The sequence below is a fragment of the Triturus cristatus genome, chromosome 7 (assembly GCF_964204655.1).
Source record: "Triturus cristatus chromosome 7, aTriCri1.1, whole genome shotgun sequence".
In the NCBI taxonomy this organism is placed as follows: Eukaryota; Metazoa; Chordata; class Amphibia; order Caudata; family Salamandridae; genus Triturus; species Triturus cristatus.
Genome location: NC_140590.1, coordinates 1,762,924,045 through 1,762,943,504, shown reverse-complemented (window position 1 = coordinate 1,762,943,504; position 19,460 = coordinate 1,762,924,045). Strand labels below are relative to the sequence as shown.

General features: G+C 46.2%; 1 protein-coding gene across 1 annotated transcript in view; it reads left to right on the top strand.

The window, feature by feature from the left end:
• Positions 1 to 19,460, top strand: part of LOC146813018 (killer cell lectin-like receptor subfamily B member 1B allele A) — a 158,856-nt gene that overhangs the window by 26,138 nt on the left and 113,258 nt on the right. Inside the window, exon 3 of the mRNA XM_085620044.1 lies at positions 17,380 to 17,460. Within this exon, the coding sequence (XP_085476170.1) occupies positions 17,380 to 17,460 (81 nt within the window). The remainder of the gene's footprint in view (positions 1 to 17,379; positions 17,461 to 19,460) is intronic.

Here is a 19,460-nt window from a genome sequence, read left to right as displayed (position 1 = left end):
CCCAGTTCAGCTATCTGTTCCCCTGTAGGTTCCAGGGCATCCCCCTCAAGGTCTGCTTCCTCCTGGACTGTGGGAACTTCGGGGGCCGGTTTCCCGCGCCCCCTGCCTCTTCTCCCTAAGGCCGGTTCCTGGGCCTCCCTCTCAGGCTCCAGGTCCTCTTGAGCACCCCTACTGGCTGCCATGGACCGTGTGGTGACACACGCCCAATCCGGCATACCCAACATCTCCAGGTGAGCACTTCGCTCCACCTTAGCCCAAGGTGAGCTCTCCAGATCGTTCCCTAACAGACAGTCTACAGGCATGGCGGGCCTCACAGCTACCTGAAGAGTACCAGAGACACCCCCCCACTCAAAGGGAACCTGAGCCACCGGGCAGTGACTCTTCGTGTTGTCAGCGGCAACAACGGGATAGAATGCTCCTGGGACAACCTGCTTCAACCCTATGGCCATTTATGGTCACCCACTGCCTGTATTTCTTAGTGTTCTCAGGCAGCTGGGTTTTGGGGACCACTTCACGGTCTCCTAATGAGACCAGGGACATTTCTACCGAACCCCACCCACCTTGGACACCCATTTCTCCACCCAGGGCTACACTAGCCGTCTGCCGGGTGTTGCACCAGTGGGTGCTGGCTTACCAAACTGGCGACACTTGGGATCATTGGCAAAATGACCCAGCTCACCACATCTGTAACAGTTCAGGGGCCCTCTTTGAACAGGGGTACCTGTTGGGGCCATGGTCGGTTTCTGGGGTGGGGGAGGCTGAGAACCTTTCCCTTGGTTCCCTTGGGGATTACTTTGGGGCTTCTTCTGGAACTCCCTCTGTTTACCCTTGTCCCCCCCCACTCTTCTGCTGGGGACCCTGCCCACCCTTGGCGGAGTCTCCCACATGACCCTTGTGGACCCTGGTACTGACCCAGCGGTCCACCTCCTCAGCAAGCTTTCTAGGGTTAGTCAGCCTACTATCAATCAGGTGCTGGCGTAGCTCAGGAAAACAATTACTGGACAAGTGCTCCCATGCCATTAAATCAAGAAGCCCTAGAAAATTATCAACCTTGCTACCCTTTACCCAACCATCCAGTGCTCTGCAAAAAAAAGTCACATACTCCACATACGTACTATTGGGAATCTTAGTGCAACCCCTGAACCTCTGCCTATACATTTCAGGAGTTAACCCATACCTAGCCATTAAAGCATCCTTCATATGGGGGTAAGAGTTATACACATCTGAGGGCAAATCTAGCAGTGTGTCCCGCCCTTCACTCAAGAACCGCCCCCACAACCCCGCTCCCCAATCCTTCTCAGGGACCCGGTGGGAGGACATGGCTACTTCGTAGGCTTTGAACCACTGCCCTAAGTCATCACTTTAAAAAAATTCCTTCACTACATCTTTGGGTATGTACACTCTGGACTCTACCTGCACTGGGGGTGAGCTGCCACCAGAGGGAGTGCTTCCCAAGCCCTGGGCTTTCAACTCCAGCTCCCTCAATTTCATCTCATGCTCCATTTGCCTTCTCCTCTCTTCCATCTCTAGCCTTTTTCTTTCCATTGCCAGTTGTCCATTTAGTTTCGCCATCTCTATCTCATGAGCTCTGGTTTCCTTCCTGTCGGCCAATTTCTCTGGCGATAGGCCTCTGCCCAAGCTAGCAATGCTCTCTGCCTGCTTAATTTCCTCCACCTCATCAGAGTCTTTTCTTGACTCCATCCAAGCCCTCAGCGCCTTGCAAAGATCTACTTTGAGCTTACATCCAACAGTGGGGACTTTGAATTTTCTGCAGAAGCCCTTTAGCTGGGCCTTGGTGTAGCTCTCTAATCTCTCTTCTTCCCATTCCACGTCTTCAGTTTCAGAGATGAGGGATGCTGCCCTTTCCACAACAACTGAACCAGGCATGATTTCTTTAACAACCGGCCATTTCCAGCAAAAATGCGAATTAGAAGTAAGTGGTTGCGCTATTGGTCTGCCTTCACTATGTGGCGTTCACCAATCACTGTGTATGTATCACAAATGCAAATTTGTAATCCTCACCGCTGACCACCAATGTTAGAATCCGGGTTCTCTGGTTGGCACAGGTAGGTACTTGTGCCAAGCAGGGAACCTTTCCCCCAGTCAGGGTAGGTGGGTACACTCCAATAATAACCCCTGCTCACCCTCTAGGTAGCTTGGCGCGAGCAGACAAGGCCTATCTCAGAGCGTTTAGGTTAAGCATTTGTGAACACACACACAGTAACTCAGTGACAACCCCACAAATGGACTCCACACTGGGATATATAAAAAATAACACTTGATATATATAGTTTAGGCATAGCACAAGACCAGATTACGTTTAAACGTCCACAATACTTATTAGACAAAGAGTTCTTGGTTTTAGCGTAGTTTTAAAGTTCTGTGCGCTTCGTTCCTGTCCGTACGCTTCGTACGCGGTAAAAACGGCTTGGGAACGGGTCTCACACGCACTGTAGGCGCTTCGGGATGAAGCGTACACCCTACGGTGCGAACAGGCACAGTACCTTTATCTTTTGGTGAGTTCGTCACGGATGCTTCACTGACATCAAGCGCGATGTACGGTGCGTTGTCCTCCTGGTGCGGTGCGTACTATGGTACGTTAGACCTTGCGCGTGCAGGGCTTCAGAGGACGGTGCGTAGGTACGGTGCTTTCAATGTTCGTCGCGGCATTGGCGCCGTACCATGAGATCGGCAATCTTGATTCGAAGCGCTGGATACAAGACAACAGTACGCTCCGCACAGGGGAGACGTACGCACCGCAGCCTTTCCAAAGCAGGAAAAAGAAGCGTATGCTGGGCAGTACGGTTCGTAGGGGATAGAAGCAAGTACGGTTCGCAGTCCTTCCGTTACGGTGCGAGCTACGGCTCGTAGGGGCCTGTTAGTCGCGTGCTCAGGCCGGACGATACCTTCCTTTGCGGTGCGAGCTACGGCTCGTAGAGGGGCCTCAGATGCTTTGTTCGGGCCGGACAGCGGGATACCAGCTTGCAGGGGGTACGCTGCGATCAGCGAGACGTACGCAGCAGTTCGAGTCGAAGATGCGGGGAAAACGGTCCGTTTTCCAAGGCGATCTCACGGCAGTGAAGTCCACTGGTCATGGGACTTCGTTCAGGGGGCAAGCTCACTCACAAGCCCTTGGAGATATCTCAGCACAAATAAAAGTTTCTTGAGTCTTTTCTTCCTCTTCTTCAGCAGCAAGGCAACCACTGCAGGCCAATCCCCCAGGTCAGGGACAGTACTCCTCCATGCAGCTTTTCCAGTTCCTTCAGGTCGGACAGAGGTTTCTTCTTGGCAGGACAGGATCTAGTTTCTTAGGAGCAGGGCACCTACATTTATACCACAAATCCTTTGTTCTCTCAGGCCAGGGGGGCCCTTGCCTAGTTCAGTCCAGGTCTGGAGCACTTTGTTGATGCGATGCAGGCTTCTTCTTTCAGGGTGCAGGGCAGAGTCATCAGATGCTCCACAGTGGTCAGAGCCAGCATTGTGGTGGCAGAGCACAGCCCTATTCAGAGTCCAGGGGTACTCCTCCCACCCATCTACCTGCCAATCTTCCTATTCACCACCAGGCTACCTAGCCCTGCCCATCTGGGTTTCCCCAGCCCTGTCACTCACACAAGCCAGACAGCAGCTACACATCACGCAGAGGCGGGCTAAAATGGTTAGGCAAGCAAAGGCCAACTTTCTAAAAGTGGCATTTGCAAACGCAGAATATTAAAATAAACCTTACTAAAAGATGTACCTTATTATTCTGAGTTCAGGCATACTAAACTCGACTTTCTACCACGTTCCCTGGGTCTGTTAGGATCATAGGATGTAACAATCTTAACAGCCCATTCTGGCCTATGAGAACAGGGTAGCCTTACAATAGTGAAAAACGAAAATGGCTGTAATTCACTATTAGGACATGCCACACACATCAGGGCTTTTCCTACCTTATGCGTACAATGCACCCTGCCCTTGGGCCTACCATAGGGGTGACTAACATGAAGTTAAGGGAAGGTTTAGGGACTGGCAAGTGTGTGCACTTGCCCAGTCAGCATGTCAGTACGAGACTGCATGCAGGTTCTGCCATGGCAGACGTAGACACATTTTACCAGGCCGCTTTTGTGGGTGGCACAACCAGTGCTGCAAGCCCACCAGCGGCATTTGTATTTACACACCCTGGCTCTCCTGGTGCACTCTACTGGGGTCTGATAGTGAACCAAATATTCCAATCATGGAATCCAACCAACATATACATTTTACATAGGGAGCACTTGCACTGTGGCACTGGTTGGCAGTGGCACAGTGCTCTGAGCGGCCAACACCATGAAAACACATGAGGCACAGCGACAAAAAAGTGGAAGGGAGACTCACGCCAAGGTGCCAGTCTAACAGACAACTTTTACACCCCGGCCATTACCGACAGCTGACAGACCAAGGAATCATTACCGAGAGCGGAAGTCATGGCTGGGTCGAGCCCTGTCTGTCTGAGCTGGTGCCTCTAACGCACACCCGACTCTGCCTGGGGCTAAAGTTATTGCCATTACCCTGCCCAGCAAAGTGTTTTTCAGTCAGAAATGAGTGCGTGTAATTTGATTTCCCGTGTAAGGCCTTTGTTCTGTCGGTCAGATGTGCAGCGCGTGCCCTCAGCAAGGGGGTGCGGCAGGAGGGCACTATTCAGTTTGACCCTGCATGTATATATTTCATCATTTGTAACAGTGGGAGTGTTAAATGGTAACCGCAAACAACAGCCAGGCATACAACACAAAGTGCGTATGCGTAGCCATTAGTCTTGTGGGCTAGTGTAGGGAACTATTTTCCTTTCTGCCTTAAACATTAAAAAGAGCCTGCCAAAGAATGTCTGAAATGCTCGTGAAAGGAAACTTTGGGTGCACTAAACATCTCTGCTTTACCAGGTTCGTTAAATTTAAAAGCTCTTAACTTGCCCCTTACTACGTTTGTTATCGTGCGTTTGCAGCAAGCTGGAAAATAGGAACAAGTCAAACGAAAAAACACTTCTCTACCGCCATCTTGTGGATAGGTTCTTCTTGAAATGCAGTGACATAAACATCATACATCTTTATTAATTGCATAGGATTCAGACACATTACACCAACCTCGTCATATTCAGTAGCCATTTTCTTTTTAATTTTCACATATTTGCCCCCCCCCCCCCCCCTCCTCCCCCGGCGTCCTCTACCCCCCACAGAATCCTTTGAGCTGGAACCCCTGAAAGGACCCCAGAGTAAAGGAAACCTAAGGCCCCAGGCAACAGACACCACCTACCGCTCTGGTTTCCTGCTTGTTTTATCAGTCCAGGGGAAAGGTGAGAGGAGGCCATGACCCAGATCACAGCCCTGCAGGAGGGTCTGTTCCCATTATAGCTCGCGCAGACAAGCAGCCAGCAGGGAGGCCCGCGCCCACCGTGCTGGTCAACCACGTGCCGTTCGTGCAGTCATTAAATAATTCGAGGAAACGTCAGAGGCAGAGCAGAAACAACACCTGGGAGGAAGTGAACGAATGTTCAGCGAGGTTTATTACCATTTCTAATGTGAACTTGCGTGTGTTCGGTTAATTCCTGCACTGCTTCTCTTATGTTTTATTTTAACGTGATAGCATGCTTGTTGGAAAACCTGAAGCTCACCCCCACCCCCAATATTTACGACCAAGTTACCTACACCCCCGAGCTAGTCTATATCACGTAATTGTATTACTATAGTGCTTACTATCCCAGATGAGGCGTCGAAGCGCTACTCTGGAACCCAAAAGGATTAGGGGAGGATTAGTATATGGAAATATAAATTAATTATACCATTTCCCCCTGAAAGGCAATATTTCTCTCCATGTGTTCCCATACCTGGCGTGTCACGCATTTTTGTGCTTACTTTCCACCATGGTAAAGAACAGTAGATGTTTCAGCACCCAGGCTAATGTGCTGCATAGCTAAATACATATAACGTCCCAAAGGCGAGACCGATTGCATTGCAAATGCTTGTTGTTTTTATGTCAAGCCTTTAGTGCTTGTGCTGCAGGATGAGCTGCTGTATGTACTTTATTAGGTTTGACTCCTCCCATCGATTTGGATTGGCTTTTGTCTGTGTCATAAAAAAATCGTAGCCTATAAATGGTTATTGGTTGGTGCATGTCCCGCCTTTTTCCCAAAAGTTAACTCCCATGGAGTGTCGCAGCAAGCAAAGATGACACGCAGAAGTGATGAGACAGCCATGGTCCCTCTCTCGGTGTTTTCTTCCCTCTGTTTTCCCTCTCTCTCGCTGTCCGCACATCAGCGCTCAGCAATAGAAATGTGTGTGAAGCAGGACCAGCCAGCAATCAGTCACCGTTCACGAGAGCCGGGCCTTGCCCTGGAGACTGGCAGTCTCGCAGCCAATCCCCGCCTCCTGATAGTAGGGCTTCCCTCTGTTTGCAGACCTGCCAGTCTGATGGCAGCTGTGCCTCACCTTCCCTCCCCCATGGTCCCCCCAAATCCTCACAGCTCTGGAGGGCCATGGAATCCTTCTGTTCATTTACTGCCGTGGGAAGCAAATTTCGAGCTAGTGCACCGAAGTTTAAACAAGCATTTGCATTGCAGTAGGTCTCGCATTTGCAAGAGTTTTAGCTATTGGCATTGTAAAGGACAATGTCTTTTTATTTTTGTGTTTTTCAAACCTGCAAGCAGTCTTTAAACATACACTTTGTACTTATAGTCTTTGCTTACGAGAATCAAGGCTGGCAGTAAAAGAGGCACAGTTACTGACAGCCTTGCGTCTCGTAAGCAACAACTCTAAGTACAAAGTGTGTGTATATGCACCGTTTGCAGGTTTTCAGAACACAAATATAATTTACAATGCCAATAGGTCAAATGCTCACAATTGTGAGACCTAAATCGTCAATGTTTGGAAGTCTATTAATGCCCAATCTAAGGTCTGTGCATTCAGTTCCACTAAACAATCTACTTGCAGAAAAACCTACCATTAATAACTGCATGTATCATTGATCGACATTCATATGATTGATTGGTGTTACAAGGCAGAAAAGAACAAGTAAGGAATGGAAAACATAAATTACACTGCTCTTACCTTCAGAGAATCAAAGCAGGCAATAACTCGACCTGTCCACATGGCAACTCCGTGACGAATGGGCAAACTTGCTTTCTGCATCGGATTGAGAAAAAGTGCCTCTCGACAAACCTCCAGTATCAGCTATTTTGTATCACAGACCAGGGAGACATGAACAGCTATATTAAAAACGAATTTATAAAGATCCCTATATATATATATATATATATTACTATTGCTTCTTTTGTCTGGGCAATTTTAAAACGTCGCCGAGGTTTTTAAGCGTTGCAACTGTGGTTAAGGCAGAGTTTCTTCTTCTTAATCTTTGTTATTATATCAAGATCTTAAAGGCTGACATAATGAAAATGTTTAGGGGAGATGTGGGGCATAGATTATGTTTTTAGTCCCGCCTTTCCCTAGGTATTTTTATTTAGATTTAGACGATCCAGAAGGAGGGAATAAGTGTAGGTCGTTTTGAGATTCTCAACTATTATTTTTTGAAGTGATGGATTTTGTCTGCATCTTAATTTTGAACATGGTACAAATATGTCTGGTTTTTTAGAAATACTTTTTTAGTGTCAAAACAGTTATGTGTATTTATTTTACTTTTAGGCATTTTAATTTATGCGAATAAAGTTTGTATGACTGACTGACTGAGGATTTGAGGGTGCGTTCATATGTCCTTATGAAGAAAAAGGTGATTCAGTAAAATAAAATATTTGTCTTGGATCACACAATTAAGTTAAGTGGAAAAGTAGGGATTGAGCCCAGGTTTTCTGGTTTCACATTGTGCAGTTCAGCTACTAGATGGGTATCTCTTTGTCTTTTCGTTTTCAGGTTGAGCCTCGCAGGGCGCATGCGATGTCTAGAAGACATGCTGTATTCACTGTGGGCTTTAATTCCACCCCACGCTACTGATTTGTTAAGTACAGCGTCACTCAAACAAGCTTGCTTTTCAATGGGTTATTTGCTTTCTATGTCCCACCTTCTCATGTCTTGCTCTTCCCCTGGAGTATTCGCCAAAAACGTTATCCTTTCACAAAAGGGTTTCTCCCTTTGTGTTTGCGCACTCTTTTAGTTTTATACAGAGTGCCCAGGTTTTACTTGCTCACCGCGCATTATCTTTAAGTGCTTGTGCTTTTTAGGCTTCATTAGAGCAGTATCTCTAGCCGTGCTTTGCAAGCCTTTCGTTTGTTTTATTTTATGCTTGGCCGCAGCGCTGCTCAGGAAGTTTTTTCCACTCAACCTGGCTCAAAGCAACTGGCTTTCCCTTACTACAAAACAATTGAGTTATAGTAGTAATTACTAGGGGTGGGCGGAATTTGCGAAATCCACTTTCACAAATTATCGCGAAAATGTTAAAAATTATCGCAAACACGCGGAAATATCGCAAAGATGCGGAAGTTTTTTTCCCGCATGTTCGCGAGATTTTTTGCATGGTTGCGGCTCGCCAACTTACCCATGTGGTTGCTCGCGGGCGCGGCCATCTTGTTTTCAGTTGTCTCGCGGTGCATGATCGCGAGAAGAAAGACGTGATCGCGCGACGCATGACGTCATTGCGGGCGCAAACTGTCGCGAGACAGCGCAAATGGCTAAAAACAATACAGCATCTCATGGAGAACGCGACCGGATCAAGAAAACTTGTCGGCGAACGCAGTGATTCAGGTAAGGCGATCGCGCGCGCTCGAGAATGTATTATTTTACAGTGCGAGCAAGAAACAAATTATCCCCAAGCTGCGGAATGCGGAAATTTTGACATTTTCGCGCTCTCCGCGGAACGCGAAAATGTCAAATTATCGCAATTTCCGCGAACGGAACGAAATTTTCGCCCAGGCCTAGTAATTACTCTACTGCACCAGTCAGCCACATGATTCAATAAATTAAAATAATTGAGTTGGACTCTTTACTTCTATGTTTACAACTCCGGCGATATCACCATCCATGTTTTATTTCGAAGAGGGAGAACATTCAGGCCCTTTTCCACAGGTGAATTGCCACGGAATAACACATTCCAGTACATGTTCCCATATTACTGCACTGAAAGGCAAGTAGAGTTCCTCAGCCCCTGCTTTTACTCGTGCTCCTCCTATTAAAAAAAATATATATATATAATAATCAGTGGAAGTCGTTGGGTCGTCCCTGTGTTGTGGTGATTACCGTCAGACGGGGATGTAATTGTGCTTAAAATACATGTGAGCGAGGCTACATTGCAGTAATGTGCAATAATGTACTGGAATTTTAAATACATATAAGGTCCCAAAGGCGAAAACTATTGCATCTCAAATGCTAGTTATTACAAGCTCTTTGCCTCCAGGTGTAGGCAGTGGCATTTCTCATCTGTTTATTTTTGTTAAATATGCTTGCAATAAAAACTCAAATAGATGTAACTGATGGACCTGGCCCTTTTGGCAGGTTCACCCCCAAACTTTTTGCATTTATCCTGCCCTTTTCCCTATGTAGTGTTAGTAGTTTTAGGCCTATAGGCACTTATAGCACTGTGCCCCAGTGTAAAGTGCGTGCGCTCTGTGTTATATTTAGTGAGACTGGCCTGCCCTCCCATAGGAATGCATGGAGGATATGTGTGTCCATGGTAGTTCCTGATGTGAGAGGAGTGCAGGGGCGAGTTTGGTATGTGCGAACTCGTGAGAATAAATGCTGCGCAATGGTGTGCGCAGATTTATTGTGACTGGTGGGAAGTGCCACTTCTAGAAGTTGGCATGTGTGTGTGCTGTGTGATGTGAATTGCCTGTCTGGCTTGTGATTGACAGGGCTGGGGAATTCCAGGAGCCAGGGTGAGTCTGCCCAGTGGTGAATGGAGAGATCTGCATGTAGATGGGAGGGAGGAGTTACACCTGGGACCTGAATAGGGCTGGGCCTTCACAATGCTGGCTCCACCTCCTGTGGTGCTTCTGATGTCCCTGGCCTGTCCTGTGAATAGAGCGGGGAGCTGGGCAAAACAAAGTGCTCCTGAACCAGTTGTATCTGGTTCTCCCCTTGCCCTATAGTTGCAGATTAAAGGAAAATGTTGTATAAAAGAAGGGGCTGTGACCCCATGAAGATGTTCTTGTTCTGGACTTGAATCTGCCAGGGGCGTGCTGCTGCTGGGGCCCAGGGGAAGGCTTGCCTCCCTGGGCCCTGCCCTGCCCCTGGATGCCTGAAGGACTTATTGGACATTTTGCTGTCCCTCTGATTTTGATACAGCCTTCCAGCACCCTGGGAGCACTTCATCTTGCACTTTTCCCTAGGAGAGGGAGAGACTGGGGACTGAGCAGCGCGGAGCTGCAGCACTTGCCGAGGGAATCCCCCTCGTAGGGATTCCCCCCTCCTTCTGATGCTTTGCGGGTGCCCACCCTGCGTTTCTGCCGAGTTTTTCTTTATTACATGGAGGCGGGTGCCCACCCCGCATATTGGTCCCGTTATTTTACTTGCGGGTGCTCACCCCGCTTGTTTCTTTATTTAAAAGACGGGTGCCCACCCCGCCTTCTCTGAGGAGCTTTGCGGGTGCCCACTCCGCGTTACTGGCAAGAAATCACCGCCGCGGCCCGAGCCGCACATCGAATCTCTTCCGGGCTGCTGCCCAGCGCGACCCGGAAGACAGGGGCTTCCGAGACTGAAGGGAAGCCCCGCGAGAAAGCATTCCGGCGCCGGTAATGATGCGGGGCTCCCATGAGCGAGGGAGAGCCCCGCGGTGGTGGCCGCCGGAAAGGAAGGTCCCGGGTCCTAGGATGGGGCCCAGGTAAACAGAAGTGTGGCCAGGACGTGTCCGGAGCCCCGTAGGCTCCACCTTGAAGTCCCGGTCCCAGAAGAGGGACCGGGCGAAGCCAGAGATCGCCGCATGCTGAGAGGGAGAAGAGACCGAAGGAGTTTGATCCCTCAGCCCCGGTGAGTAGGGGCTATCTCCCGTGTTGAGGGTGCCGAGGGAAGCACAGGGACACACCTGCATTTTGAGCGGCCCCGCCTGGCAGCGGGTCACTCCCACGTTATAGTACATTTGCTTGGGGGGCCCATGATATTCCCCGTGTGGTGTCAGTGGGGGTACCATTGTTTTCAGAGCCTACGTGGCTCCACCGATCTCAGGGCATGTTTGTTTCGAGTGCTACTGCGCTCCCACGTGGGCCATATTTATTTAAAGTACCAGTGCGCTCCACAGGGCCAGGGGGGCCCGTTCTTTTTCTTTATTATGGCCTGAGTACTTCAGGAGCTAGTGTGCTCCATGGGACCTGATTATTCCTAGAGCCGTGTGTGGCTCCAACGTTTTGTATATTACTTCTACGGGCTATTGAGAGCCCCTGCCTCATTATTAACTCTCACAGCTGCCCAGCAAGTAGTGGGCAGCTGCACCGTTTAGGCCCCCAGACTATTGCTCACAGCTGCCCAGCAAGTAGTGGGCAGCTGCAACGTTTAGGTTTTGCGCAGTGGCGCACCCTTGACCTTCGCTGCCTAGGCAGCAGCCCTGACTCTTGTGACACAGGGCATTTGAGCCCACTTTCTGAGATGGCCAGTTGGCCAGGGGGGATTGCTAGATTTATAGGGCGCCAGGCCCTACTGTGATTTTGGGTGCCAGGAAACGTAATGTATGTAGAATGATTTAAGCACCTGTGTTGATACCTCTAAATGTGCGTTATGATTATGAGGTTGGTTCGCATATAATGGTTTATGCTAGTGAGAGTTATTCCCTATGGTAGTTATGCTTAGGAGGTTAGGGTCTAATGTGTTTAGACTTGTGAGAGAATTGCAGAATGTGTTTATGATGGTGAGGTTGGCGCAGAATGTAATGTGCGCCTGATGTGATACTGAGCCTAATGCAGTTGATGTTACAGGCTGATGCTAAGTGCAGTGATTACCAGTAGCACTGGGTGTGTTCTTTGTTCATGATAAGTTCTACCTTTACTAAGTTCACTCTGTAATGGTACTGACAGTGGTCCTGTGGGTCCAGTCAGGTGTACATAATCCCTTGTAAATATTGCCCAGTGCCAGTTGGCACAGTGTATAATATGTGCTTACTATTCTAATGTGTTATGATAATACAAAGGCATTTTTTATATAACCTTGTGTGGAGTTTCTTTTGTGGTGGGCCTGGGATGTTGTTGCTGGGTGAGTGCGCAAATGCTTTACAAATTGCCTCCGGGATAAGCCTGACTGCTCATGCCAAGCTACCAAGGGGGTGAGCAGGGGTTATCTTTGGCATGTAACTTCCTTGCCCTCACTAGAGTTGTGGTTTCTGCCTGGCTTTGGCGCACGCCTTAGCCAGCCAGAAATCCCATTTCTAACAGTAACCATTTCACCCATTTTCCAAGACCAGACTGACTGGCTTTGCTAATAATTATTTGAAGTGACTCAAGGCATCTCTTGCAGCGCTTCTATATCACTTAGGAGCAGCTTTTAGAAAAATGTGTGCAATGCAGTAATCAAAGTTGCTATTCTTCGATACTCTAGGGGAGAGAGCATCATAGAGCCATATCTAATAAGATATGGTTCTGCTTCCCAACCGCCGGTGCACAAACAGACTCTCACCTCTGCACTATCTCTAGTCAAGTATAGTTACTTTTTTACTGGAAGTCTGCTGTTCCAGTACATGATACTATGTTTACACAACTTTAAAACTTTGCACAGATTGGATGGATACTGGACAATGCTGATGACATGCAATGTGTGAAAAGTTAGAAACAAGGAAAATATTTCTCCTTATTAACACCAGCATTTAAGGAGGTTTTATTTTTTTAACCATAAAACCCAGTCTACCCATTTTAGTAGATAGGGCTCTGTGTTACCATGCATGACTTAACACAGCGCAAAGACTTGATAAATCTGTCCCCACATATTAGGAGGACATCGTGTAGACAGTCCAGTCAGTTTCTAGGACTTGCTGTGTTGGTGTGTTTCAACTCAATCCAATCAACTGGCACACTATTAGTGAATACGCAGAAGTTGATAGATGATATCGTCCAGACGTAGTGACACCCCAACCATGTTCAATGACAAATATTCAGCAATTGTTAAACCTACTCTTGATAGGCGCATCCTCCTTTGATGCCAAAGCCAACCATCCTATCTCTGCTGGTAATTTGTAAAGAATAGGCTGGCTTGTCAGCTACAGGACATCTGTGCTTCGTGAACTAGTCTTAACAAGGCCCTGTAGCAGGGACAGAAGTACCACTGCATCTTATGCCCTTCACCTTTTGAGATCTTTCAATAGCAACAAAAGGGTACAGGTGACAGTGCGCTACAATCTCACTGTACCGAAACATCTCACTGGTGGTTGTCAAATTCTTAAGGTAGGACTCCAAAAGAAGTTTACTTAGACGTGCCATGGTGGCACCACATTTAGTGATGGAGAACTATACCCTGAGACCGGCAGAAAAAGTATTTGGTCTTCTAGAATGAATTGCATGACATTGGAAACTAGAGTGCTTTATGGATAAGGTTAGCAGAAGACTCAGTGTCACTAAGGGGGCAATGATCCAGTGATAGGCTTTGTTTAACAAATATTTGCTTTTAGGTGTGTTAGTTTAATTAAGGGGTTGCCAACCTTTTCTGTAGTGAGAGCTACTTCTGATCAGTGAAAGTCATTGTGAGCTACTGAAGGCTAAGCAACTCGTGCATTGTTACCAGACGCCCCCACACCCAGTCTAATTGACTTTAAGCCTAATGTATAAATTATGATGAGCCGGGTAAATTAGCCTTCAAAATAGCGTTATCAAACTATAAAAAACTTCTTAACTCAGAAAAGAAAAAATATTTCACACATCAGATTGATTCGGCTGCTAACTCACCCAAGGAATTGTTTGCGGTAATCAACAAACTGGCCACACCCAATAATACAGGCAGGAAGGTCAATCAGAAATTCTGTAATGACATTGCCGATATTTTTAAATCTAAGGTCTTCGCATTTAAGGAGGCTCCTGATTCTTGCCCTTTACCACACTCATGTGGCTTAGATATTACTAATCACACGTTATTTGCTTTCGCCCCGGTCTCCTTAGATGAAGTAAGAAAATATGTACATCAATCTAAGTCAGGTTCACCATTGGATCCATGTCCACCGACGTTTCTCAAAGGACTGGCAGATTTGGTGAGTCCAGGTCTTACAGATATTTTTAATCTTATGTTTTCTTCTGGTGCTTTCCCGATCAGTTGGAAGGAGACATCTATTCTTTATTAAAAAAATCTACCTTAGACGCTACCAATCCCATCAATTATCGACCTATCGCTAGACTGCCTTTGTCTGCAAAAATAGTGGACAAAATTATGAACAATCAACTGTTGCAGTTTATTAACACGAACAGTTTGTTGGATCATTCCCAGTTCGGCTTCCGCAAAAATCATAGTACGGAGACCGCGCTGATCAAAGCTTCAGAAGAGATCAGAGCAGTTATGGATGGAGGAGGCGCGGCGGCCCTCGTGCTTCTTGATCTATCCGCTGCTTTCGATATGGTGGATCACTCCCTCTTGCAAAATTGTCTGGAGAAGTTGGGAGTAGGAGAGGTGGCGCGGCACTTCTGGCCTCCTTTCTCACTGATCGAAAATCCACCGTATCTATCGACGGTTTTAACTCAGATCCCTACATTCTACCTTGTGGTCTAACTCAGGGCAGTTCACTAAGCCCTTCATTGTTCAATATCTACGTCTCTGAACTGGCCCCTCTCATCCGGGAATTTGGGTTCAACCTGACCACGTATGCCGACGATACCCAGATTGTGATAGCGGCACATAAACTTCAACATTCCCGGGCCTCGCAGTTTAGATGCTGCATGAGTGCCATCAATAGATGGATGACGGCACACTGCCTAAAACTCAATTCCAATAAAACGGAAGCTTGATTTTTGGCAGCATACAGCCCCCCTGGGACAATCTGTGGTGGCCAGCGGAGTTGGGCCCACCACCAAAGCCAGTGGTTAAAGTAAAGAATCTGGGTGTGCTAATGGACAATAGATTGACATTTTGCCATCAAACGAATGCCGTGGTGTCTGCCTCATACTTTCTCATAAAGAAAATAAGGAAAATATTTCCGTACATCCCCGACAACACCAGGAAAACAGTAGTTTCTTCCCTTATTCAATTTAAGTTAGACTACTGTAACGGCCTTTACCTTAACGCCCAGAAGCAGTGTCTGAGGAAACTTCAGATGATTCAGAATTCGGCAGCTCGCCTTTTATCTGACATACCCAGACATAGCTCAGTTTCTAATGAAATTCGCAATCTCCATTGGCTTCCAGTATCTCGCCACATTGAATTCAAGACACTATGCATTGTTTTCAAAGCTCTGCATCACCTAGGTCCATCCTTTCTGCAGGATCTTTTTACATGGTACCAACCAACCAGACATCTTCGGTCTATGGGGGCACGATTATTGTTAGTACCGAGAATTCACACGGCGCACTGGGGAGACCGTAGTTTTTATTATGTGGAACTCCCTTCCCTTCCAACTTAGGAATGTTAGTTCCTTGACGGTTTTCAGAAAGCAACTAAAAACCTGTCTCTTTCAGTATTAGGGGCGAGTTTGCGGCTGGCATTCCCTAGCGCCAAGACATCTCTGGGTATTTGTGCGCTCTTATAAATCTCTCTAACATTAACATTAACATGTACGTAGAGCCAGATGCTATGATTTGAACAAAATATTTTGACTAGGGGCCCTATGACAGGGCTGACATGTGTGTCAGTGAAAGCATGATTTTTGGGGGGGTGTGAACGTGTTCATATGAATGGGATCTATGTGTACGGGTGATTGAGAGACTGTGTTGTATCTACTTGTGGCACAAGACATACCTTTTGCCACCATATGTGGCACCATTACATGTATAACACAAATGGGAGAAATTTAAAGTGCAGAAAAATGTTCTGCAAAAGAAGTCCAAAATATGGAACCTTTTTCTGCAATTTAACATTCTCTAACTTAAAGTAATGGCTGTATTTTTCACTTATAAATATGGCACTGTAACAAGAAAATTAAACTGAAGAGTTAACTTTGTTTATTTGGATTCTCCCATGTCCAAGTGTCACATTTACAAACACCAAGCATCTTGCTCCCTGTGGCCTGTAGACATTGTGGCATATTTATAACAGAAAAATATATTTGTATAAATGGGAGGAATTTTACGTGAATAAGCATGCTTCATAAAACATGAAGAGGTATTTCGCTTAATTGAAATTGGAGAAAGACATTAATACTCATTGTTTCATAAAAAACATTTTCTTCACTTTAAATTTCTCCCATTTGAAAAAAAGGACTATTTTTCAGTTATAAATATGGCACAGTGTGTGTCTACCAGCCACTGGGATCAAAAGGCCCGCTGCTTATAAATGCAACATACAGCAGTGGGAGCCTGCACGGCTCACGCGTTGTGGGGGGGGGGGGGGGGGTGCAGTGAGGGTTGGTGGAAATGAGCGCGGGGCACAATATAAGATTTAAAAAAAATACACTTAACTTGCCTCTGGGTTCCGCGTCTCCTCTCCTGCTCTCCTCCATCTCAGAGGGAAGCACACCCAGGCTCCCCTGACCAATCACAATGCTGTAATTCAGGGTTGTGATTGGTCTGATCGCCGTGACACAGCACTCAGTCAGGGGCTGGATGGGTGGGCATAATCTTCATGCAGGCTGTAATGCAGCCTGCATTGAGAACAGGGAAAGTGTGCTTGACTATTTTGGGCTGCCCGAGAGGCCCGACCAAATAGTTACTGCACACTTAAGAAGGGTTCTACAACTCCTCCCCTGTTCTGCAGCCCACCCTGTCACGCAAAGCTGCCACAGCAGGAGGACAAAATAAAATGATAATAGCATTACGTTATTATCATTTTATTTTTTCCTTTTTTCCTGCTTCAAGGCAGTAGGGTGATGCTCCTCTGCCTTAGTGGAGGAGCCGCCCCTGCCATACAGTTATAAACATGATCGTAATCAGGGGGTCCAATCAGATCAGCTAAATCTAGAGAGTCAATAATTCTCAATCCAGGTGCCATACTTCAGTGCATGTAGAGCACAAGTTTCCCCCCCCTATCACTGTTTAGTTTTAGGGTCACTAAAACTATAGCACCAATACCATCCAAACAAACCGAGACTAACCTGAGTGTTTTAATATTGTACAAATTCCCAGTTTGGATTAACAAACTTTATGTTCAATCGACTGTCATGGATGTTTTTTAAATGAAAGAAAACAGAGGAATACATAATTCTTCATAGAATAGGCAGAGGAGGAACTGAAGGCATGACATTCACAAGGACTGTGATGGTCTGTTTCGTCGAGATGTAGAAGGACCATTTGAAATATTGACCACTTCCTCGTTATCCCATATCTTCACCTTTGCATTTCACTCTAATGGTTTACTTTTCTTGTAACTCCTCTTACTTCAGATTTCAGGTTGCACAAGGAGAACGGGGACCTGAAGATGAGACTGAAACAGAAAGATGAATGTGATGACACCAATAAATCAGGTCAGCTCAGAATTATTCTTTTAGCAATGGTTTATGTTGCTTCATAATTTCAAAAGTAGAATACATGTCACAAAAACATCTTTTCCACTTTATAGTTCTGGGGTATATGGCCAACAAGTGGCCTACACGGGTCCTTGGGATGTACTTAGCTACTGAAAGGGCACTCACTATGCTCCCCGAACTCCATTTGGCCATGTATATCTCACAGCTATCACATTCAGCTTGTGCGATGTCCCCGGACAGGCAGGTGGGGGCCCAGGGTCCACGCCTCCACCAGATCTCTATTTCACTCTGATATGGACAAGAGGAGCCCAGCGGTCAACTTGCTCACCCGAGGGAGATAGCTCGTGCTCTCTTATTGAAATCCTTATGAGATCAGGCCCTGTTGCCTGGCAGGCTAGGTTTTAGAATGGGTAGGAGAACACCCTGTGACCCTGGCAGGTCGAGGCCCATTTCAAGAGTGGGTTACAACAAGGTCAGAAAATTAAATGCGTAAGTCTGCCCTGATTGCTTCCTACTATCAAATAACCTCCTGACAGCAGCAGAGCAAGCTGGGACATACTGCAGACTTGAAGCTCCCAAAGTTGGGCATTGGCCTTAGTGGACACAGGAAACGCACAATTTAAGCTTCACCCCTATGTGTGCAGAAGAACGATATTTACATGCATTAACACAATATATATACTGCGTGCCTTAACCTTAATAATATAAAGTGAGACTCCAAACATACTGCATTCACAGTAGAAATTAGGGATTTATATAAGGGTGCACTCCAATGTCTTCATTATAATGTTGCGAACTGTAGTTCTAGTTCCCACCTGTTTTTGTGTGTTTTGAGTTATATTGCTTTTACTGAACTTTAATTTTTTATGTACTCATGTACTTAGTCATTAATGTTTTGTATTTATCCTGTAAGTGTATGTGCACATGTAATCATATATCCAAAGTGCAAATTAACTATCTCATTAAGTTACCATAACCAAAGGCCTTAAGCATTTGGTCTTCAATATTTAACCTTCAATGTGAAAGTTTTGCTTGCACTGCAATGTTCTTTCTTTTGCGGGTGTGTTCACATGATCTCAGAGCTAGAGAAGGGCATATTGTGTGTTAGTGATATTCATGTCGCATCAGAAGCAGGGAGACAACTAACGTCATCCTGATGTTCAAACCGTAGGATGGGGAAATCAAGTAAAGTTGCCAGTTTCTACTGTAAGAAGGTGGAAAACTACTAAAGTCGATGATGTGGAGTTCTAAAAAATGCTGTAGGTTTAGTTGGTGTTCACACCATTAGTTTTTAGAGTGGATACCCTTTGGATTCGGAAGGGTACAGCACTCTCTGCTGATTTCTCCATTGTGTGACTTTATGCTATACATTGTCCTGATTTAGAGAACTTCTACTGAAGTCTCCACTATGCTGACACCTTCCTGCATTCCCTGATTTAGATAGGTTTCCCCAGTTTCCCAACTTTAGTTTAGGCCTAGTTTAGGCAACTTTAGATGTATTCATGCATAGACAGGAGGATCGTGTGAATTAGAATAGGCTGTAAGGTGCTTTTTCGTATTGTTTCTTGACTGAATAAATACTATTGATTCTTTAATTGTGCAGACAATGTTATTTGTTGAAATTGCTTTGTGTTTTGTATTGCATGCTTCGCATTGAAAAGAGAGAGTTTGTGAAATTGTAAGGGAGGGTGATCTGCTGCAAGGAGTTAGATTGATGTCATAGAGTGCCACGCTGAGATTGGTTGGTTGGTGTGGAGCCACACTGTTATTGGTTGTCTACGGCATAGTGTGTTGCACTGGTATTTGCAGTTGCTCCTGAATGAAAATTGTGGGTAAAGAATTATTTCCTGGTTCAGAGCAGTTATCAAATTGCGATTGCAGAAACATAGTATTGAAAACTGATGCATTTTAGGGTCATATTAAATCTAATTAGGGGTGATGTTACAGTACCCGTTAGAGAGGCATCACCTGAAGATACCTCTGCTCACTATATGATG